Source organism: Glycine max, chromosome 9 (assembly GCF_000004515.6).
Source record: "Glycine max cultivar Williams 82 chromosome 9, Glycine_max_v4.0, whole genome shotgun sequence".
Classification (NCBI taxonomy): Eukaryota; Viridiplantae; Streptophyta; class Magnoliopsida; order Fabales; family Fabaceae; genus Glycine; species Glycine max.
In genome coordinates this window covers 4126566-4150766 of record NC_038245.2, presented here as the reverse complement: position 1 = coordinate 4150766, position 24201 = coordinate 4126566, and the positions used below count along the sequence as shown (strand labels likewise).

Below are 24201 nucleotides of genomic sequence, written 5' to 3'. Positions count from 1 at the left end.
AATACATCTTACATCTATTTTTTTTATAAAATAATTGGCATTTAGGGAGTACGTTGTATAAAGCCAGCATTTCTCATTAATCAGTCAGTCAGTAATCAACATACATGTGTATTCTATCCTGTACTTCCAATTGTATTTTAGAAAATCCTTTTCAGAATATAAATTTGCATTTTAAAATAAGCTTTCTGAATTATAATGAAAGGTATAAGATACAATAATGAGAGCCAAAAATACCTTGAGAATGATGAGTGAAAAGAAAAAACCAAATTGTATTATTAAGTTTTTTTAGAATGATAACTATTTGACACTTTCTATTTACACCTCTATGTTTGCTAAGTACACCCCTTCTCTTCTCTTTGTCTTTGTCTTTCTTCTTGTTCATTACACCCTTTTATTTGTTAAGAGACAATTTTAAAAATATTTTCTAGAACAACATATATTGACTAGAAAGTAATTTCCAAAACCATCTCTTAACAAAATATACATAATTCTAGAAAATTATTTTTTAAACAACATATAAGCTTTATGTTTGTTACTTTTTAACTAATTTTGAACCCTCATCCTTATCCTATTCATTATTCATTAAACCTTGTTTAAGTAGTACCACATTTTTCATAAAACTTATTTGTGATTTTGTGCATTTTTTTCTGCGTGGCACACTAGTTTTCAAGGACCATCCATAATTGACTTCATCTATCATATAATGTAGATGATACTTCATTTTTTTCAACAATAAAAATGAAAATCAGAGTAACAATAATCATAAATCAAAGTTATTGAAACATCATCAGGTGCCTTCTCATGTTTTGTCCTTTGGGAATTGTAGATATAGGTTATTTATATCTCTCAATATTTAGTATTGAAGTAATTGTGTCCAACAATTAGCGATTATGTCAAGTTTGAAAGGGAAGATACATTTGATATATCATAAATTTTCTATGACTACTAAAAATTACTAATTATCGAAATTGATGTATGTTGTTCAGAAAAGTCTGGAAGGATTAATTATATTTTTAGTTTCTAGACTATTTTGGTTTCACTTTTAGTTCTTGAGCAAAATTTTAACTTATTTTAATTCTTATTGTTATTGTCCAAACTACTAAGTGTATTGTTAAAAAAATGATATAAATATCATGGAGAGCAACATATGTTAATTTTTTAAAATTATTGTTGTGGTTCAATTTCTAAGAGATTTTAACAACCAAAAGTTGCTCAACAAAATAAAAGATATGTAAAAATCATTCAGCTTCACATCTACGCTTAAGTCTCCTAACCAACTCGTTGAGAGAGTGATCGAGTTCGTGAGTGTCCCACACAAACCCCACCTTTATAAGACTCAAAGGTCACCCCAAACCCTAACTTCATTTTTCACCAAGCCACATATGTGAATGCAGACTAGATCTCATCGTTGCTCTTCCTCAACTATCTTCGATTTCAGAATCATATTTATCCTTGAACTAATGTCCCATCACTCTAACAGTCTTCGTTAAACCACTAATGTCCCACCATATTTATTGTTTTTATTATATATGAAAGTTATGTTATATATAAAACTTAAAAGTTATTAATGGAGTTTAACTTAATTGACTAAGTAATATGTCTGAATAATCTTATATTCATTATTAAATATATTTATTAAAATATAAAAATACTTATAATAAGTATATTTTAATAAATACATTTAACAATAAATAGTTTATATTTAATAATTATAATAAATACTTATATTTTAATAGGTATATTTAACATTTATAATAAATGTTTAATAAATCTAATAAACATTTCTTATATTTAATACTTATAATAAATACTTTGTGAATTTTCTATCTTTTTCTGCAAAAAATCAAACATACCAAATTATAATTTGAAAGATTGAAATTACATAATTATAAAATCTAATGAATTAAGATTGCACATACATATCAAATCAAGACACGCATAAATATGTCAAATCAACTATTACATCAATGTAAATTATGTTAAAATCATCATATAAATATCACGTCACATAACATATCATATCACTTAATATCATGTCAATAGAATTTAACCCACAAAAAATAGTAAACTCATATGACCTTAATATTTAGGAAATCTTGATATAATTGAAAATTAAAATACTAAAATTACATATTTATATTATTTGAGAAACTAAAAATATCTTTTAATACTAAGCAATAAAAAGAAGAAGAAAATATTCTTAAAGTGTCTAAAAATCATCATTTTCGTTATGGGGGTAAAAAATATAATGATTTACTTATATATCTATCCAACTTTATTGTTGGTAGATTTGGATGTACATAAACAAATTCAAAGAATAAAAATATTAGTTTTAAAAAAGGTTTGCGGCACAAATTTGTAATTATTATGGTGTCAATCTAGTTAAGATTAAAACTATTATTTTATCTTGGCTTAGTCTATTTTGTCTAAAAGCTAAAGTACGTACTACGAGAAGTTGATGCATGAGTAACAAATAATGAATTTTTTTTGTTACAGATAATAATGTCACAAATTTTAGTGACGAATTTGAAAAATTAGATATAATTTTTTTGTTATTGATATTAAATTTTTATACTCATCAAGAAATAATTTTTATTTAAAAATACTATTAATATACTTCCATAATAACGCTTTTAACACATTTTTTAATATATAAAAAAATCCTTGTTAATTTCTTAACTAATTATTACAGTTTATTAGGACAACAGTAACCTTATTGAGTGGGCAAAAGGAAAAAAGTCAAGAGAATATCTTCAATTGGAGTAACCAACAGGGTTTACAGCAAGCAGTGTGCAACAGAAAGACGAAACACTACAAAACGACATCTTGGTTTGGTAGATAAAACCATAAGCATGACAAGAAAACAATTCTATATAAGAATGTAAAAAAATAAACATATCCTCCTTTCATAGCCTTGTATAAAAAACTACATACAGTAGTTTACTTTAATTTTATACTATGTTTTAACCGTTGGTGATACGCGTTGCTTGAGGAATTGTTCATGACAAATGTTAACGACTGAAAGCTACAACCTACGTGGCTTACGTACAATATGACAAATTCTTTGTGGGGGACTCCATTGACTTCAAATGCATAATTCCAAAATCAATACCAAAAAAAATTATAATTACAAAATCACTATACTCAAACACTCAAATTTTACCAATAATAGGTTATTCTAATGGATAAGAAATGAACTTATTATATCCTAATAAAATGTCGATTCGATTCTTAATATTGGTGTAAGAATATAGATAATCTATAAATATTTATAAGTATTTTTTTGAATTTTAAAATCTATTATAATTTTGATGAGTCATTAGAATCATCTCATAAAAAAATTCCTACGTTAGATAAATTAACACTCAAGTTTTAAAAGGGAAATTGAACTGTTTACTTTGCCAATTAGGTTTCACTTCTTGTTCAATAAGAAACCAAGCAAAATCAACTAATATTTCCCTCTATCGGTTCACCCAACCACTATATCTTCATCATGACTTCACGTATTCATCTTTCTTCACTTGGTATCACTCCCTGATTTCTGTTGTCTCAAACATCACATAATCTTAATGAATATTTATGGGTTCATTCATTTAATTTAATTTCCTCCTTTTTATTTTTATACATTTCCCATGCATGCTCTTTTTAACCCCCAGTTTGACTTTCTCAGCATTCAACTTATCGATCTCTTCCACATTTAATGTGTAAGCGTTATTGCCTTAAATGGTAATTGGCTGCTATTGTGGGTGACTGACACAGTTTCATTTGCATTCTCATTTATAGTCATTCATAGATAAGATAGACCCATAGACATGCTTTGTCAAAGCTATTCGTAGCTGATAATACCAACTCATCTATCTCCAATGCATGTCATGCCATGCATGATATCATGATGAATTCTATCAACTTGCTTAAACATATATACACACTTTCAGAGATCATGTGAAATGATAGAAAGACTAGCTTCCCCATGCAGTGTTATTCTCTCACATGAAAACCTTTCTTCTCTTCTGCTAAAACACACACATTCTCACAATCCAATACCACACCACCGCTTCCCCAACCTACAACTAACACCATTAATTTTCACTTGTCTTCATGTGTTCTATTTATTAGCAACAGTTTGAAACTAAAAGGATTGAAACTTTTAAGTAAGTAGTCCTCACTCACTCATTCATTCACCCCCAAATGAAAGAAGAAACAATGAGGATTTCAACGCTTGAAATTGTTATCCTCTTGTTCTTTTCTTTTGCACTCTTTTGTGATGGCAATGAGAGTACTATGAGAGTGCTTTTGGAGGTAAAATCATCGTTCACTCAAGACCCAGAAAATGTTCTAAGTGATTGGTCAGAGAACAACACAGATTACTGTAGTTGGAGAGGAGTGTCATGTGGGTCAAAATCCAAACCTTTGGATCGTGATGACTCGGTGGTGGGACTCAACCTGTCCGAGTCGTCACTCAGTGGGTCAATATCAACCTCACTCGGTCGTTTGCAAAACCTAATCCACCTTGATCTCTCTTCTAACCGTCTCAGTGGCCCCATTCCACCTACCCTCTCCAACCTCACTTCGTTGGAATCTCTCTTACTCCACTCTAACCAACTCACGGGTCAAATCCCCACCGAGCTCCACTCGCTGACGAGTCTCCGAGTTTTGCGAATAGGTGACAACGAACTCACTGGCCCAATTCCCGCGTCATTTGGGTTTATGTTCCGCCTTGAGTACGTTGGCTTAGCCTCATGTAGACTCACCGGTCCAATTCCGGCCGAACTCGGTCGACTCAGTTTGTTGCAGTATCTGATTCTGCAGGAAAACGAGTTGACTGGGCCGATTCCTCCCGAGTTGGGGTACTGCTGGAGCCTTCAAGTATTCTCCGCCGCTGGCAACAGACTCAACGACTCCATCCCGAGTAAACTGAGTCGACTCAATAAACTGCAAACTCTCAACCTTGCCAACAACAGCTTAACCGGGTCGATTCCGAGTCAACTCGGCGAGCTGAGTCAACTTCGATACCTTAATTTCATGGGGAACAAACTCGAGGGTCGTATTCCATCGTCTTTGGCTCAATTGGGTAACCTTCAAAATCTTGACTTGTCATGGAATTTGCTCAGTGGGGAAATTCCAGAGGTGTTGGGAAACATGGGTGAGTTACAATACCTGGTTCTCTCTGAGAACAAACTTTCTGGGACAATTCCAGGAACCATGTGTTCCAATGCAACAAGTTTGGAGAATTTAATGATTTCAGGTAGTGGAATTCATGGTGAGATACCAGCTGAGTTGGGTCAGTGCCAATCACTGAAGCAACTTGATTTGTCAAACAATTTTCTCAATGGGTCAATACCTATAGAGGTTTATGGGTTGCTGGGGCTAACTGATCTAATGCTTCACAACAACACTTTGGTTGGTTCAATCTCTCCCTTCATAGGGAACCTCACTAACATGCAGACACTTGCATTGTTTCACAACAATTTGCAAGGTGATCTCCCCAGAGAGATTGGAAGGCTTGGGAAATTGGAGATAATGTTTCTCTATGATAATATGTTGTCAGGGAAGATTCCTTTGGAGATTGGAAACTGCTCAAGCTTGCAAATGGTTGATTTGTTCGGAAACCATTTCAGTGGGAGAATTCCCTTCACTATTGGGAGGCTGAAAGAGTTGAATTTCTTGCACCTTAGGCAGAATGGGCTTGTGGGTGAGATTCCTGCCACACTTGGGAACTGTCATAAACTTGGTGTGCTTGATTTGGCAGATAATAAGCTCTCAGGTGCCATTCCTTCAACATTTGGGTTCCTCCGGGAGTTGAAACAGTTCATGCTCTACAACAATTCTCTTCAAGGTAGTCTTCCTCACCAACTTGTAAATGTAGCAAACATGACCAGAGTGAATCTTTCAAACAACACACTGAATGGTAGTTTGGATGCATTGTGTAGCTCTAGGTCTTTCCTTTCTTTTGATGTCACAGATAATGAATTTGATGGTGAAATACCTTTTCTCCTGGGGAATTCACCCTCCCTTGATAGGCTGAGATTAGGTAACAACAAATTTTCTGGTGAAATTCCAAGGACATTGGGGAAAATCACTATGTTGTCATTGTTAGATCTCTCAGGAAATTCACTCACAGGACCAATACCAGATGAGCTTTCTTTGTGTAATAACCTTACTCACATTGATTTGAACAATAACTTTCTATCTGGACACATACCATCATGGCTTGGAAGTTTGTCTCAATTAGGAGAGGTTAAGCTCTCCTTCAATCAATTTTCTGGGTCTATTCCACTAGGCCTATTGAAACAACCCAAGTTGCTGGTTCTTTCCTTGGATAACAATCTTATTAATGGAAGTCTCCCAGCTGATATTGGTGATCTTGCATCTCTAGGTATCCTCAGGCTTGACCATAATAATTTCTCTGGACCAATCCCTCGCGCAATTGGTAAATTGACCAATCTTTATGAGCTGCAGCTATCGAGGAATCGCTTTAGCGGTGAAATACCATTTGAGATTGGAAGTCTCCAAAATCTCCAAATCAGTTTGGACCTCAGTTACAATAATCTCTCTGGCCATATCCCATCTACACTTAGCATGCTGTCGAAATTGGAAGTACTTGATCTTTCTCACAATCAACTCACTGGAGTAGTGCCTTCCATGGTCGGTGAAATGAGGAGCTTGGGGAAGCTTAACATCTCTTACAATAACCTTCAAGGTGCATTGGATAAGCAGTTTTCCCGCTGGCCACACGATGCGTTCGAAGGTAACCTTCTTCTTTGTGGAGCCTCTCTTGGAAGTTGCGACAGTGGTGGCAATAAGCGAGTGGTCTTAAGCAACACATCAGTGGTTATAGTCTCTGCACTTTCAACTTTAGCAGCAATTGCTCTACTAGTACTTGCAGTGATAATCTTCTTGAGAAACAAGCAAGAATTTTTCAGGAGAGGCAGTGAATTGAGTTTGGTTTTCTCCTCTTCATCGCGAGCACAAAAGCGGACATTGATCCCTCTAACTGTGCCAGGAAAGAGAGATTTCAGGTGGGAGGATATCATGGATGCCACGGACAATCTAAGTGAAGAGTTCATAATTGGTTGTGGAGGTTCTGCGACAGTGTACAGAGTTGAATTTCCCACTGGAGAGACTGTGGCTGTCAAGAAGATTTCGTGGAAAGATGATTATCTGTTGCACAAAAGCTTCATAAGAGAACTTAAGACTTTAGGGAGAATCAAGCACAGGCATCTGGTGAAAGTTCTAGGTTGTTGTAGCAATAGATTTAATGGAGGAGGTTGGAATCTGCTGATATATGAGTATATGGAGAATGGGAGTGTTTGGGATTGGCTACATGGGGAACCCCTCAAATTAAAGGGGAGACTTGATTGGGACACAAGGTTCAGAATTGCTGTGGGATTAGCTCATGGAATGGAATACCTCCATCATGATTGTGTGCCAAAGATCCTTCACAGGGACATCAAATCCAGCAACATATTGCTAGATTCCAACATGGAGGCACACTTGGGAGACTTTGGTCTGGCAAAAACACTCGTTGAGAATCATGAGTCTATCACTGAGTCTAATTCTTGTTTTGCTGGGTCTTATGGCTACATTGCCCCAGGTAATTCATTCATCATACCACTGACTTGAATTGTTCTTTACTATCTCATTTTTATTTCGACAAAACTTAGATACAATTCCTTAAATTTTTTTGATGTCGATGTCAATTTCTAATCAGAACTGTAGTTTCACTTTGTAATCTATGTTGACCTTTAATGCAAACTTTTATTACAATCAGATTACTAAGGTAAAACTCTAATTTTGATTCAAAAACCGCATCAAAAGCATCTAAGAAACTGCATCTAAGTTTTGTACTCTTATTTGGTCCAATTGTTAACAATTGAATGTAATTTCTTAATTTTTAGAGTATGCATACTCAATGAAGGCTACTGAGAAAAGTGATATGTACAGCATGGGAATTGTGTTAATGGAACTTGTTAGTGGTAAAATGCCGACAGATGCAGCTTTCAGAGCAGAGATGGACATGGTGAGATGGGTGGAGATGAACCTTAACATGCAAGGCACTGCAGGAGAGGAAGTGATAGATCCTAAGCTGAAACCCCTTTTGCGTGGTGAAGAGGTTGCTGCATTTCAGGTTCTTGAGATAGCCATACAGTGCACAAAAGCTGCACCACAAGAGAGGCCAACGGCACGGCAAGTTTGTGATCTTCTTCTGCGTGTGTCCAACAACAAGAAGGTGGAGTTTGAGAAGACGAATCTGGATCATTACTAGTGATTTTGATTCCAACAGATTGAAGATAAATAAAGGAAAGAATGTTTGCTGTTGTTTTATTTAGACTTGCGAGTTCTATGTGGAATACTAGTTGCTTGATATCGTGTTAGTAATTTTAATTAGCATATCAATATGCATGTTTCCTTCCAAAACTAATCTAATATTGAGATTGTTAAATAGAAATGTGATTTGGAATTGCAAATTAATATGTTCTATCATTGTAGCTAATGCTAGTAATGATGCATAGGTGATGTTATCCTTGTGAGTTTGTGATTTAGGGCTCTCTCAAAAATGAAAAAGGAAAAATTAAGAAAGACGGACACATTCATACGATATCATAAAATGATTTTATCGTTGCATGTGTGTAGTATTTAACCTTCAATTTAAATATTAATAAATCTTTATCTACATAAGCAAACTTACATAATGTAAAGTTTTCATTTATTTGTCTTCAATTACTAAGAATAAAAAAATCATTTAACCATATAAAATTATCACTAAATTGTTAATGATTCAAATATATAAATTATTGTTTTTATTACAACATACTTCCTCATGTCTTAAATATAAGAAAAAAAATATGTCATGCTAACTAAATAAGTTAGTTAATTATATTTAATTATATTAATTTCAATTAAAAAGTTTTTTTAATTTACCTTTCATTGAAATTTTATATAAAAAATAAGGAAGAATCATCAGAAATTAACACTTTCATTAAATGAATGATATATTAGAAATAATAACTAAGATAAAATTAATTTTAAAAAAATTATATGTGAAATCACGAGAGAAATCAATTTTTATATTTATAACCGGAGGAAGTATATCATAACCTACAAATTTATTTTAATTAATTTGCAAAATTCAAATTTAAATTATTCCATAGCTAGTTATAACACATTTCAATCAAAGAAGGTACAAATTGAAATTCAAGCTATAATTTCGTAATTAAATCTTACACATTTAAATCAAAACATGCCACCACAACAATCAAAACATACAAATATCAATCAAAGCAACTACAATTAAAATTCAAACCATGCATAATTAAAATCTGACACATACAAGAAGCAACAAATTCAAATTCAAAATCATTTCATAATTTACTCTTACCTAAAGTCTATAATTTAAATGAATCTTTCATAATTAAATTTATGCATGTTTTTCTTCGTAATATGTTCTTGAAACATTTCACAAATAGATTTTCTTAACTTTATGACTTGACTTTACCGTGCATGCGATTTCTCTCTAACGTTACATTTTAGATCTTTTGTTTCAATTTAAACTTATCATTTCCTAAACTTTTTAGATACAAAAGAAGTGGAATTAATGTTCATAAATACATTTTATGAATCACACCAGTACAAAAGAATGAAAAGCCAAACTTTTTAAGTAGAAAATGATTAATGTACGTACATCACATATAACAAGTAGCATTTTGATACGTTATCCTTATAAATATTCTTGATATTTTTATTGAATAATAAATTATGACATTACTTAATATATTTGATTTGATAACAACTTATATGTTGTTATAATTAACTTGTTAAATGATATAATAATGCATAAAATCGTATTGTAATTTTTATTTTAATAATAAAAATTTCCGTCTGAAGTCATATCTACATGAACGTCATTCTCGCATGTTTTTTCCCTCTTACACGCCATCTTACATTTAAGTGTAATGAATAAAGTATATAAAGGAAAGTAGCTTTAAAAATCACGACTAAAAATTAAAAACACTTTTCTAGGTTTTCCAATGCCTTTCTATAACTATTATTGATTAATTATTGAAGTGTTAATAATGGTGAGAAATTACACACGAGAACTCAGGCTCGCCGTTATTACACACCCAGAATTTTAGTTTATTTTAAAGAAACTATTATTAATAAAAAATGGTTAACTTTTTTTTACAAAACTATTAAGAATATTTCTTTTATAACTTTCTTGAGGAAACTAAATCTAGTAACCAATAATTTATTGGTAACTATTAGAATATGTACTAGAAAAAATTATGATTGAAGAAAACAAAATGAAAATTAAGAAGTAATCGGATAACAAAATATAAAATTATATGTTGCATACAAACAAAATTATTGGAGGATTAATTAATTTTTTATTCTCTTAACTTTTTAAGATTCTATTTTTTAGTTTCTTAAAATTTATTTCATAACTCTTAATCTTTCATTAATTTTCGGTGATTATTTTTAGTCCCTCACAATAAGTATTTATTTTTAATCTTTTAATTATTTTTATTGTTCAAAATATATAAAAAAAATAAGAGACTAAAAATGAAAAAAAAAAACAAGAATTTAAAAGAAAATAACAATTCCTTTAACGGTTCATAAAACCAGTTCGTGAAAATGAATTTTTGTAGATAGGATTTAGCATATCTCTTTTGTTAATTTGTCCTGACAGGTAAAAAAACTAAAGTACATGAAACTGATCAAAAGTGTCCAAAATCAAACGAAGGTGTATACATAAACAGTAATAATTGATTGAGAAAATTAAAGTAGCATTTCCTAAAATTTTATGTGATTACATAAATACTTTCTTTTTTTTTTAATTACTTTTTTCTTTAGGAAGTGTTAGTAAGATTTGATTATCTGAAGAGTATTAATATAATGTTTTCAAACATATAAGAGAGTGTTAATATAATTTTTTAAAGTTAAAGAAAATTACTGTAGTAAAATAAAAAAGAATGAAAGTTATGTGTAATTAAAAGAAATCTCATAAAATATTACTATAATTTGCTATAATCGAAACTATAATATGAAAATTTTAATAATTAAAATTAAAAATGTAATGAAATTAATTTATGTATAAGGAAAAAATTACGCAATTTTAAAATTAATTAAAAAATAAATTTATAATACCTCAAAATATATTTTTATTCATAAAATAAAATTAAAATTTATATAAAGTTTTCATAAAAATATATTAATTTTTTAATTACTTTATCAAATACTTATAATTAAATAAGTTATTATTTCATCTTTCAATAACCAATTTTAATTTTTGACTAACTTTTTAGTTTCTAGTTAATTTTTAGCTTTCGATTAACTATTGAATATTAGATTCGACAAAACTAGCTGAAAATAGGTGAGTGAATAAAATTGTATTTAATTAAAAGTTAAAAAGTTAACTAACATCTCAAAACTAAAAAATTCGAATCATAAATATTTGATAAAATTATATGTTAAAATAACTAAAAAAAATATAAAATTACATGATACAAAATAATAAATTTTTGCCTTCATGAAAAAAGAAAATCTAATAAATATTTAAAAATAAAAATAAAATAAAAATTAAAAACTAACATTAAAAAAAGTGGCACAATTCAAAAAAATTATTAAAAAACTCATTTACTAAACCGTCAAACTATTTTTTTCAATAAAAAAGAAGTTAAAAATGATCTTAAATATCTTGTTAAATATACTCAAACCTGAAAATATTAATAATCAGAATTAAAAATATACAGAATATAAAAGATGCATGAATCAGAAAGAGCCATGAACCAGAATTATAAAGCCTAATAAATGAAAACGGCAGCAACAAAGGCACTTGTCAACTTAATTGGGTCAACAGAATTGAGAAAGTGATATACTTAGCAAATCAGAAATAAGAGACGCTCACGCTCTCTTTGTTATGTTTTTCTCCTTTCCTTTACAATCTCAACGCTCCAAACCCACACTGTTTTATTTATCTATAACAACACTCATCACCCTCTCTCTATTTTCCTTAGTTTTTCACTCTTCTCTGCACCTCACACCCTTGTTTCTTTCTCTCACAAAAACAAACCCCACCAACAACGCTTCTTCTATTTTTAGACACACCCCAATCTACCAAAAACCACGTACGAGGAACAGAGGCAGCAACAACAACGTTATCTTTTTTGTTTTTGCTTTGTCCATGTCTGTTATGCAAAAAGGCTCTAAATAGAGCCAACGAAAACGGAAATGAGGTAATGATGATTTGTGAGCATTTATAAGCCATAAAACACCCTCCTTCGTTTTCGTATCACATCGATCGTTTCCCCTTCTTCTTCTTCTCTCCCTCCATTCCTCTGTTTTTGCCTTGTTGTCCTGTTTTTTCTTTGGTCTTTTCCTCTGTCTTTTTCGAGGAAGAACCTTGTGAGGTTGCTATGTCTGCAATCTATCCACACGCTTCCCTGAAATGGGTTTCTGTGTTTCTACGTTCACATGCTCCCTCTTAAAGGTTTGAACAATCCGAGACAAAAAAAAAAAATACAAACAAGAAGAAGAGAAACAAATAAGCCAAAATGGCATCTTCCCAGATTGAAATCGCTTCTTCATCGCCTTTTGGTTGCGCTTTGAGGGACCGCAATCACCGCGAAGCGTGCAGCAGGGAAAGCGGTAACGTGAAGAGCACGCATCATCATCATCATGCTAATTTCCAAAGAAACATGAAGAACTTTGTGATGGACCTTAACATGTGCATGGCTGTGTCTTCTGATTCGAAAGCAAATGAAAATGAAAACAACAGCAGCAGCAGCAGCAGCATCAACAACCACCGGAAGGCTCCAAAAAACAAACAGCTAGAGAGGCTTCTTATCACACGAGCCAACCCCTTTATTAACAACAGCAATGTCGCCAGCAATGAAACCTCGTTGGCCTCGTTGATCAGCCCGAGACACTCGGGCCTTCTCGATCGATGGGCCACGAGGCAGGCTTGCCAGATGGTGTCGAATTTGGAGAATGAGGCGGAGTTGTTGTCGATGGATGGCAATGACATGCTTCCAAGGACTTCTAGTTCCTCCGAGGAGGAGTCATCCTTCTCCTCGGAGACTCGAAATGGAGGTGGTGCCTCTTCTCTTGTTCAGATATGGGAGAAGAGGCTGAACCAATCCAGTGTCTCCAAACCCAACACGCCAAGGGAGAGGATTGGTTCGACCTCTTCTTCCATAAATGAGAATGCTAATGCTTTCTCTCCGGAGAATGTTAATGCTTTCTCTGGGGAGGAACAATGCTTTGATGGACCCTCAGGGAACGAAGAATCATTTACATCTTCTTCGTTCCCTGATTGGGAATCTAGTGATCAGTCCCTTTCGCCAAGCCGCAGGTCGGAGAGTGACAGGGTCAGGGTTGCTGACATCATAAAGAAACTAACTTCTACAAGCCAGAATCAGTGTCCAACACCTTCCTTTGCTGATGACAATGAACATGAAGGGTATGGTAGCAGCGTGACAGGTTCTCCTTGTAGAGAGCGTGAATGTGATCAACAACATTCGGAGCAGAACCGTAGAGTTAATTGTTCCTTGCGAATTAGAGGGCGCCGTGCGTACATTGATTTACTTGCACAGATGGAGAATGACAGGCTTGGGGAGCTTAACAACCTGGTAGAGCGTGGAGCAGTCTCCAAGTTCCCACAAAGAGGTCGCATTCAGGTGAGAAAAATAATCAAAGGGTGGTTCTTCTTTTATTTTGTTATGACTTATACCTTTTACTAGTTCTGATTGTGATTTTTTTTCAATGCATGAATGCAGGCAATGCTTCGACTTAGATTATTGCAACGTGGTGTGGCAGCTAATGATCAGCCCCGCCAGAAATCAACAGCATCTGAAGTAAACAACAGTCAGCCACATGGATATGCAATTATGCAATTAAGGTTTGATAATTTCAAGTCAAGTGTAAACTTTCTTGTTCATTTCGTGATTTGATACTCTTTCAGCAGTTGAGTGAATTCATGTGATTTAACCAATAACCACACACCTATTGATTTACCTTGTCTAAAAGAAACTCATTAAATTTCAAGGTAGTGGGAAAATGCATTGAAGTGAATAGTTTAAATGTCTATTTATACTCAGGGACTATCTATTTGTCTGAGTTCCGAAACTGTTAAAGATTTTATTCCATAGAGTGGAATTTAGGAAGGAACGTGATGAGAGCTGAGAAGAGTATAAATGCCAGTTGGATCAAGGATTTCCTTTTATAGCTGTTTGATTTTTCAATAGCATTTCATTCATCGAGTATATCATGCGATCACCACTACCAAGGTGCACAAGATACTGATAGTTTGCATTTATTATATGCACCAATTCTTATCTATAAATGTCACCAAGATTCTGCTATTTTATGTTGTAGCATTAACTCATCAGTGCTTGTTGTTCTTGTAATGTCTACAATCTTAGGTCTTTTGTAAAATGAACACAGCAAGATACATCTTAATTAATTTTCTGGGAAGATATTAAATGACAACTGTTTTTATAAAATCCAAGGAAAGATTTAGCAGTGGAGCTGAACTTAGAACTCCAGTCCAGACCGAATTAGCTAACCCAAGAAGTCCTCAAAGGGAGACAGTAAACAAAACCACACAATTGGATAACTCTGTCACTACTGATCAACTCAGCAAAGACACAAGCAACAAGAAAGGTCACGGAAATGCCAATCATGCCACAGAATCCACACAAAAGTCAGCATCGCAGACTAGAATAGATCATAGCACAGAAGAAGCTCATCCAAGTTCAGATATCAAGGCTCCACAAAATGACTCACGAGAAACTACCGAGGCAACTACATCCACGATTGATTCAAATCTAAATGAGATGACCGCAGATAGGGAAGAGACGAGCAACCAACAGAATGCTATGGCTAAAAGCAGTAATGATGAGACAGTGAATGAGGAAGAGGAAAGTAACCAGCAGCATGCCGAAACCAGTTATGAGGAGACAATAGAAGAGGCAAGTAATCAGAACTATGCTGAAAGCAGTTATGATGATGAGATGGAGGAAGAGGTAGAGGAAATTGACCAGAATTGTTATGAAACTAATTATGACTGGATCAGTGAAATTTCTAGGCCTAGGAGCTACTGGGAAGAGTGCAGGCAAGCATGGTATAGAGAGATGCTAGAAACTGGTACTCAAAATGAGGATATACGGAGGCTTCTTGAAAGGTATACAATCTTCTGTTAATTTCCCATGAATGTCAACTAGAAAGACATTTCAATGGCATAAATATTTCTATAAACTTCATTGATATGAATATTAGTATATTATGATTGCAGAAGAACAGTGTCAAGTTTCCTTTCTAGTGACTTCCGGGGTAGAATGGATAGATTGATGGAATCTCATAGGGGAACACAAACACATCTAGTGAATAGTCAAGACCGTGAGGAAGACAGCCAAGGATTGATGGCATTTTTACAAGAACGCTTGCATTCTACAAGAGCTTCTCAAGATGGAAGTAATGCGAGGGAGGAAGAAGATGAGAGTAGAAATCAGGATGAGGAAGAGGAGGATAATACAGATGAGCAGGAGCAGGAGCATGAAGAAGAGCATGAAAAGGAGAGCTTGATAAGTGGTTCATATCATGAAGTCGGCGATTATTCTAATCAATCCTCATCATGGAGTTACAGGGACAACGAAGCTGGTGATGATTTCGATAGAGTTGTTTCTTCATCCCCACAACCTTATCAATCTCAATCTTTCTATTCGGAATGTCGGCACTCTTCATCCACCAATCATCATTCAATTGTGAGTTCGCATTTAGTATTATCTTGATATGTATACATATGAGTACAAGGCTCCTAAATTTCTTATTAAACTCAAAATTGTTGTGCTTGCAGGAAATGGAACTCATATATGATTTGAGAGGGCATATGGAGCAACTTTATAGTGAGATATCTGAGCTAAGGAAATCAATAAAGGGCTGCTTGGAAATGCAGATGGAATTACAACAATCTATTAAACAAGAGGTTCAAACAGGTTTGTGGCTTTGTGCTCATTTTTATAGCTTTTAAACTGTGTCAATGTGAGTGTCTTAGTGGAAAAATTGTCAATGCATCATTTAAGAAGTTCATGTTCTTCAAAAATTCCAGAACAAAGGAAAAGAGGTGTCAATATTAACCAATTATTTTCGCACTGGCAATGTCAGCTTGAATTTCTAACAACATAAATTTTCAAATAAATTTGAAAATGTAAACATTGTTTTCAAACAAGTTTCAGGTTCTTCCACAAGTTTATCTTTTAACACAATCACTATGTTGGTTGAAATTCAATCATTCTGCAAGTTCAGAAAAGAAGATTTCGTTTCATCCAAAAGGAAAATCAAACAAAATTGTCTAACACAAGTTTTCTACTTCAGTCGCTTCTGATGCAAGAAAATGCCTTCAATTGCATACCAATTACAAATTTACTTCTATTCATTTTCTGTCCTATCCTTTGTTTTTTGCAACATTACCCGTGTTGTGTTGAAGCTGAATATGAACAATAAAGTCTCTATAATTTTTTATTTCGATTCTCACTGTATTTTCCTCTTAATAGCTTCAGTCATGCAATGTAAACACACCATTACAGTTAAAAAAGAAGAAAAGAAGTCCAATGACACGACTTTAAAGAAAGGCAACTGCTGCATTTGCTATGAGATGAAAGTTGACTCAGTTTTGTACAGGTAATTGCCTCTGAATGAAACAATGTTGCTAGAAATTATTTATTTCCATTTTCATAGAAAAGTTGCACTCATGTTATCACCAACTTTGTTACAGGTGTGGACACATGTGTACATGTCTCAAGTGTGCCAATGAGTTGCAATGGAACAGTGGAAAATGTCCTATATGTCGCGCTAAAATAGTGGATGTTGTTCACGTATATGTTGACAGTTAGCCTGTCACGGCGAATTGAATCTCACACCAGAGGACTATCCTTAGTCCTGAAACTTAGTAAACTGCTACAATTAACATCATACACCACAAATGAGTTTCTCCCTTTCACATATACTTTTATCAGGTATATGTTTTTTTTAGGAGAAATTCGTTTGATAACATTGTACATTTGATAGTTTTAAATTTAACCTTTTTTTTTCCTGTTGATATGTGTTCAGTATAATTCAGTCTCTCAGAGTCTCAGTCTTGTATTACAAGGATTTAACAAAACAAAGACTGAGTGTTACACACAAATATATTTTTGGAAAAATGTTGAAGTGGAATATGTTGCTTGAGGCTAAAAAAGAAAGTAATGCCAGTAGTAGTATTCAAGGATTTAATGAAACAAAGAGAAACGGTTACACAAACATATTTACGGCAACATGTTGTAGTGCAATATGTTGCTTGAGGCTTAAAAAGAAAGTGATACCAACAGTGGTATTATCATCACCAGCAAAGGGGATGAAAAAACAAAGAACATGAATTCAGAAGCATGTTTAATGACCTTTTAAAGGTATTTCAATACCTTTTTTCTTTTAAAATTAGAAAGTCCAAACAACATTAGTAGTAGAGCCATTAGAACTATATGTAGGCAAGTGAGAAAGGTTGATTTTGAATTTTTCATAAATTTACTAACTACAATTTTTTTTGGTATACAATGGTGATAATGAAGATCAAACCTAAGTCATCATGCATCTATCCAACCAACCACTGCTAGGCTGACCCTAGTAATTCTACTAAATACAATCTAACAGTATATAAAATTGCAAGGACAAGAAAAATGCGAAAAAAGAACTGATAGTGTAAACTGGTAATCGAACATGATTTACACCGTTTGCAAATATTCCACACCCAATGATTCGCCGTTTTAGTATGATTGGCATGTTATTTAAACATATAAATTTGATTGCATCCCTCATTTTCATTTATTTAATACATACAGTTTTTTCAATTTTTATGCCTATTAAAGGTTATTCCAACGAAAGAAACATATTAGTTCGTCCAGTGGGGAAAAACATCCTGAAATCGTAATGTATGCTTATCAAGTTTAGTACTAAAACAAATGGTTAGAGAAATATTGCAAGATTTTAGCGAAGATAAAAAAGATCATGTTACTTAGAGGGTTGGCCATGGAGATCAGAAAAGCCTCTGGAATGATATTTGGGTTTAGTCCACCACTTCAGAAGTCAATAATGAAATCTCAATCTTATTCAGCAGTAGTTATATATTCCCTCTTATTCTTATAACACAAGCATATAGCTACATAATATATTCACAACATACTTCCGTTTTTAGATGAAAGCAATTTGCCTAACTCGATCAAATTTATATATAGGTATATACTATTTATATATCATTACCTTGCGTTTAATTTCAAGCTTTTGGGGGGATATATATGGATTACCTTCAGTTAGAGAGGGAATAGGAATGGAATCTCTACCCTTCATTTTATTTTTCAATCTATATGAATAAAATATAAAAAGAAAATATTTCAATCTTTGCATCTTAATATCGCAAGGATAAATGCGTGAAAATTAACTGCAGTGAATCCAAATTCCAAATCCTTTTCGAGTTAGTGTAGAGAGAGGACCAATTATGAAGTCATTTTCAATCACTCTCAGATTGATTGAATCATCTTACAAGCTGGACCGTACCTCGATGTGACCAACCTAGTCCTACCTAGTATCTGTCTAATCTACACTGTCAATTTGACCCACCAAACTCACTCTATCTATCTAGTCTTTCATTTTTTTATTTTTTTTTGCAGAGTCCAATTCCATTACCCAAATTCTAGAAGACCTTCTTGTAACACAAGGAACATGTTCTGCCCAATGATATGTCTATCCCATAATATGCAATCATAAGAAGAGGGTGTATTGCTTCCCTCCCTGAAAAATATCACGTATTTTCAGGTTGTGTTAGCTTTTTAATCCAAACATTGTATCTACAGCATGCATTGTCTTGTTAGGCATTGGAGTGATTTTATATTTACCCCCATCATTGCGTATGGCCGAGCAAGCCAACCAGCAAGGGCCCAGGAGCACTCCTAAGACAAGTCCTGCCATTGCAGATAAATGTTCAGATTCCAAGCCACAAGGGTTACGAGGGGACCAGTATTTTTGTTTTTGATCCCAGATTGAACCTATGAGTATTTCTACAACCGAAAACCATTGGACTAATCTTCTGAAGTAGAGTATCAACGTTTTTATTTTTGGCAAACTTGGGTATTGCTCGACTAATAATCAAGGACTAACCCCTCGAATACTCGGGATTGAACCTATGAGAAGTTCTATAGCTGGAAACCATTGGACTAATCTTCTCAAGAAGTAGAGTATCAAGGGCTTTTTTTTTTGTTAAACTCGGATATCTCTCCATTCAAAGTCAAGGATTAACTCTTCCAATAGTGTGAATCATTTAAAGTATTGATTTTTCCCAACAAATGTTCTTTCATTCACACGGATTTGGAATCAAACTTCTAATTACATACTTAAAAGAGAAGATTATTTATCAATCATATCATACTAGATTAATAATAGAGTACCATTTAAGAACTAAGGAGGAGTGATTCTTTTATTCACAAGTGTCGTTCTATTCGTATATTGGCAGATAGAATACTTGAAAAACCTAAACTACTGGTCACTTATGTGACACCTTAGGTTATTGGGGACCAGTATGAATCATGCATCCTGGTGAAGTAGTGAACTAGTGGTTAAATTTATGACATATCTCTTCTTGTTTGTAAATGTAGGGTTTCAAAAGGAGATCCAAAAGCTGCAAGAAGCAAGTACGGCAACTAGCCCCACTGGCTTTACTTAAAGACTACGTATAATTACCTCATACAAAAGGCTCCAAGTCCACACATAATTAAAGTTGCTGTAACTACAAGATGGAAACTTAACAGCGGATAGACTTGCAAAAGAGGCTACCATGGCCCCAAAGTAAGCTGCTTTGTCAGCTTTCTTCTCTTCTCTTCAGACGTTGTATGTCCATCCAAAAGAAAGACATAGTAAATGACCTTAAAAGAGGAGGACCATATAAATATAATACGGGACATAACTGCCAAGAAAGGAAATGGAATTGGAAAATGTATTAAATATCAAAACTACCATTCCCAAATTAGTTTCACTTAACTTTACTGCTTTTGAATTAACTTCAGAATAAACAAGTGCAAATGCACTCCACTCCACTGATTTATGGAGAATTATTAATAGGGTATACTCCGCCACATATAAGGTGAGCCAGTTGAGTATGTGGTCCCCTTGTACACCATCGTATGGGATATAATAATCTTTAGTTAAAATATATTTTTTATTCTTTATGAAAATATTTGAAATTTTCTGTAAAATTTTAAATGCATTTTTTCTCTTCATAAAATTGAAATGTGTCATTATTTTGTCCATACATAAAGTTAGGTAAATCTGAACCTAAATGACTTTTGATGTCAGCTATGCATTATGTATAACCGAGTTTACTAAAAATTTTATAAAAATAATTTTTAACGAAAAATATATTTAAATTATAATCTTTTATTGACTGAATAGAGCCTAAAAGACATTTACCTAATTGTTGAAATACGCAACTGATGTTTGATATATATATATATATATATATATATATATATATATATATATATATAGAATTGAATTTCAACCGTTAAATGCAATCAATATATATGTGATATATGAAAATGAATAGTTGAATAGAGTGATAACTGTGGCTAGTATCATCCTTTCTTTTATGAGGAAAAAAACTATGTATTAAATTTCATAGATTTATCACATCACAAATTATTATGCATAATAAATTTGTTTATTTTTACCATACCAAACTTTAAAACTCATGTCTGATTTACATGGGTCAATAACCTTAATTTCTGACTTGGTAAAATCATGAACTAAAACAGTTTTTCTAAATGGCCCACATATAGTTTTGTAAGGAGTCATGGTTTTGTGCTGCCTTTTTTTATATATAAATATAAATATGGTTCTGCTCTGTCTGGTCAATTTAATTCTCTTTTCAGTATCTTTATCTTGACCATAGGTGCCATTCTATGTCCTGAAAACATGACAGTGCTAACTCCAGCTGGCACTTCCGTACTTGGCTTAATCAAACGACCAAAATATAGCACTTTAACAATGGCTTATCATTCACGTTTTTTTTTAAGAAAAAAAAAATAGCTTATCATTCTGTCAAAAATTTCTTAATATTTGAACACGCAAACAAGCCATTACCACTCGTATTCTTGGAGCCATTCATGGATTTGACTTCCTAAGCTAAGCTATTAGAGGCAGAATCCATCCAAATTCTTATTTTAAAACGAAAATAACTATTTATCTTACATGACTCGTCCAACACTGACAACATCAATACTCCAAAAGAAAATAGTTATAAACCACATAAACTTGTGGCATGGTGATCCCAACTAAAGATGTAGGTGGTAGGACATTTGGCTTCTGGGTTTTGCACCAATAACATCAAATCTTCCAATCACAGAGATGCTTAATTGAAAAATCATTCATTTAAAATTTTCCATGTTCTCTTCTATTTCCTTCCTAAATTTTTGAACTAGGTGGAAATCAATCCCACACAAAAAAACTACCCATTCTATTATGGCAACATCAATACCCCAAAGGAAAATACTCAGATCAAAGAAGCCCCAGTGGCATCTGGTGATCCCAACAGTCTAAAGATGATGTATGTGGTAGGACATTGGCTTCAGCATAAGTAGATAATACACAACTAAGTCCACGTTTTATAACAACAAAATAAAAAGATTTACTGAACGCAAAAAACCTCCTTCCAATAGATTAATATCCTCAAAAGGCTCAACCAATATGCTCCTTCACTCCTTTCAAAACCAAACTTCACAACACCAGCACCATATCATCACTTATTTTTCAATATCTAAATAAGGATAAGGACAACTTCATGCTTATTAAGAATCCATAAAATCGTGATTTCATTGCATGAATTCGATCCATCTCAAATTTTTACTAGCAACACGCTTGCAGCACAACTCTCTGAACTTCATATTCTGTAATCTACAGTCACACCAGTTTTAGTCCTCAATTCTATAATATTTTAGCAAACAATGAAAACCACAAGTTAATTCAATAAGAACACAGAATCATTGATAAAGAAGAAACAAGTAGTACATTCCATGACAACAGATAAAGCTAGCAGCATAATATAAATTTGATCAGTTTCAGATTTTCCTAACACATCAATTCTATCAGATCATCTAATATACACAAGTTGCCCAATCTATTTGAAATTGGATCATTGCAGTTAAGTATTTTAAAACAAATGATGGATGATTCACCATTAAGTTGTAAAAACAAGAAAATTAATTCCTGTATAGAGTGAAAAGGGAACCAGCAAAAGATACTCACAGATCATACTATATAACTATAAGACAAAGCTAAAGCCAAACATTCTATAAACTCTGAAAAAGCTACAGATCAATTCAAGCTACAGATCAATTCAACCCCGAAAAAGTCATGGACGAAGCTCTATTCCATACTTGGTCATGGTTAAAAGGAATAGACAGACTTTCATATTCATTTTAACCAATGGTCTACTAGCTTGCAGGAGGAACTGTCCTAGGGGGTTTTCTTTGTTCTTATTTTCAGCTGCTGGGTGTTTTGTTCTATTGTAGTGGGGTTTGGCAATTCTCTGCCTTTGTAATTATATGATGTTTTCCTCAGTACATCTAGTACTGATTTATATATAATACTACATGATTTTTGCTGTGCAAAAAAAAAAAAAATTCAATACATTCGGCGCATTATAGGAAAGTATAACAATTGACATCAAATTCATTGCTTTTCTTCTTACAAATAATTCTATGATTTAAATAGCATTTTGTGACATTATTTTCAGAGTTGCACCCCCAAATTACAGGTTAATACTAATTAAGTAATACACAGTTGTGGTTTAAAAAAGAAGGAACTACCTGATGGTCATCTAGGTGTAAGACAATAGTAACAAGCAACGGCACAAACTCCTGCACCAAACCAAATTAGATACTCTGCAAGGCACCCTATCAGCTTAAGATCACTCGCGTAATACCTGGCAGGTATTAACACGTAAAACGGTTTGGATAACAATATGGAAAGTCACACTCAACGGAATTCTGAAACAGGAATTATGTCTAAAACAAGGTGATAGGGCTTATTCAACTAGCCCTTACAAAAATTGGACTGCATTGTATATATCCAAATACAAGGGGGAAAAACAACAATAGCAGATAAACAGCATTGAACTCCTTAATTACACTAACTATTAGATCAATGGCACAATTAACATAAAAAAAATTATAATAAATCGTAAAGAAGATAACTGAGAAGCAATAGGAAAAAAAAAAAAGGCTGCATTTGCAACCTAATAATGCAATTAACCGTGTACAGAAAAGGTGGAGAAAATTAAAACAAAACCCCACAAAAAAAATTAATAATCAGTAATTCTATACCACAAAATACAATCCTATACAGCAAAGAAGAACAACAAAGTTCAAGGAACCACCAGCACCACCAGCATGAGACCTCACATCTTCACGAAATCCCGGTGGCGAAGATAGGTGTGAGGGCTGTCCATCAAATCCCGGTGAATTCTCCGGTGACAAAGCATCATCATCCGGTGGAGGAGCATTATCAAGAGGCTTGGTGGACACAGTCGGATTTTTCCCAAAAATTTCCCTAGGCAAGAGAACCTTGGAAACCCCGAAAATGGCAACAGGGTTCTGATCAAACACGGTCTGCGTAATTGAGGCCTGAACGATGCCGGTGTTGATGGCGACAGAGCCGTTCACGCGGGAAATGTTGAGCGTGAAGCTGCCAGCACCCATGGCCTCAGTAGCAAGGGTAGGTTGAAAGGGGTTAACAACTGATTCAAGAGAACCAAGAGGGTAATACGAATGGAGCACGTGGAATTTGAGAACAACGGCTTTCTTATCCGCGGGAAGAGACTGAAGAGCAACAGAGGGAGGGAGATCCGCGAATGCGTCGTCGACGGGGACAAAGAGCGTGATTCCGGCACCACCCTCGTCCGCTTCAAATTCCTAGTATCGGTAAACTTCAATAGTTAGTTAATTAATTATTGAATTCATTCACACTTGTAGTAATGTGATAATGAAAAACTATCAACTAATTAAATTAAATCCACAGAGTATATATATGATACCTGTTCGACGCCGGAAGCAGCGAGCATGGAGGCGGCAACGTTGAAGTTGTGGTAGCCATGACCCGGCGGCCAAAGAAGCCATTCTCGGTCCG

At 33.7% G+C, this 24201-nt stretch overlaps 3 protein-coding genes across 3 annotated transcripts in view; 2 read left to right on the top strand and 1 right to left on the bottom strand.

Moving 5' to 3' along the window:
- The first annotated feature begins 3863 nt into the window (after positions 1 to 3863).
- On the top strand, positions 3864 to 8418 carry LOC100819046 (LRR receptor-like serine/threonine-protein kinase GSO1). The gene is made up of 2 exons (XM_003533473.5): positions 3864 to 7594; positions 7899 to 8418. The coding sequence occupies exons 1-2, from the start codon at positions 4189 to 4191 to the stop codon at positions 8264 to 8266; spliced, it is 3774 nt and encodes a 1257-aa protein (XP_003533521.2). The 5' UTR covers positions 3864 to 4188; the 3' UTR covers positions 8267 to 8418.
- A 3151-nt stretch (positions 8419 to 11569) lies between these two features.
- LOC100796661 (putative uncharacterized protein DDB_G0271606) lies at positions 11570 to 17085 on the top strand. The gene is made up of 7 exons (XM_006586875.4): positions 11570 to 13676; positions 13776 to 13897; positions 14513 to 15181; positions 15293 to 15761; positions 15854 to 15992; positions 16551 to 16677; positions 16772 to 17085. The coding sequence occupies exons 1-7, from the start codon at positions 12552 to 12554 to the stop codon at positions 16887 to 16889; spliced, it is 2769 nt and encodes a 922-aa protein (XP_006586938.1). The 5' UTR covers positions 11570 to 12551; the 3' UTR covers positions 16890 to 17085.
- A 4778-nt stretch (positions 17086 to 21863) lies between these two features.
- Positions 21864 to 24201, bottom strand: part of LOC100796132 (fasciclin-like arabinogalactan protein 4) — a 3115-nt gene continuing 777 nt past the window's right edge. The window contains exons 2-3 of the mRNA XM_006587941.4: positions 24110 to 24192; positions 21864 to 23987 (exon numbers count right to left, since the gene is read on the bottom strand). Coding sequence (XP_006588004.1) covers positions 23394 to 23987; positions 24110 to 24192 — 677 coding nt within the window. The 3' untranslated portion in view covers positions 21864 to 23393. The remainder of the gene's footprint in view (positions 23988 to 24109; positions 24193 to 24201) is intronic.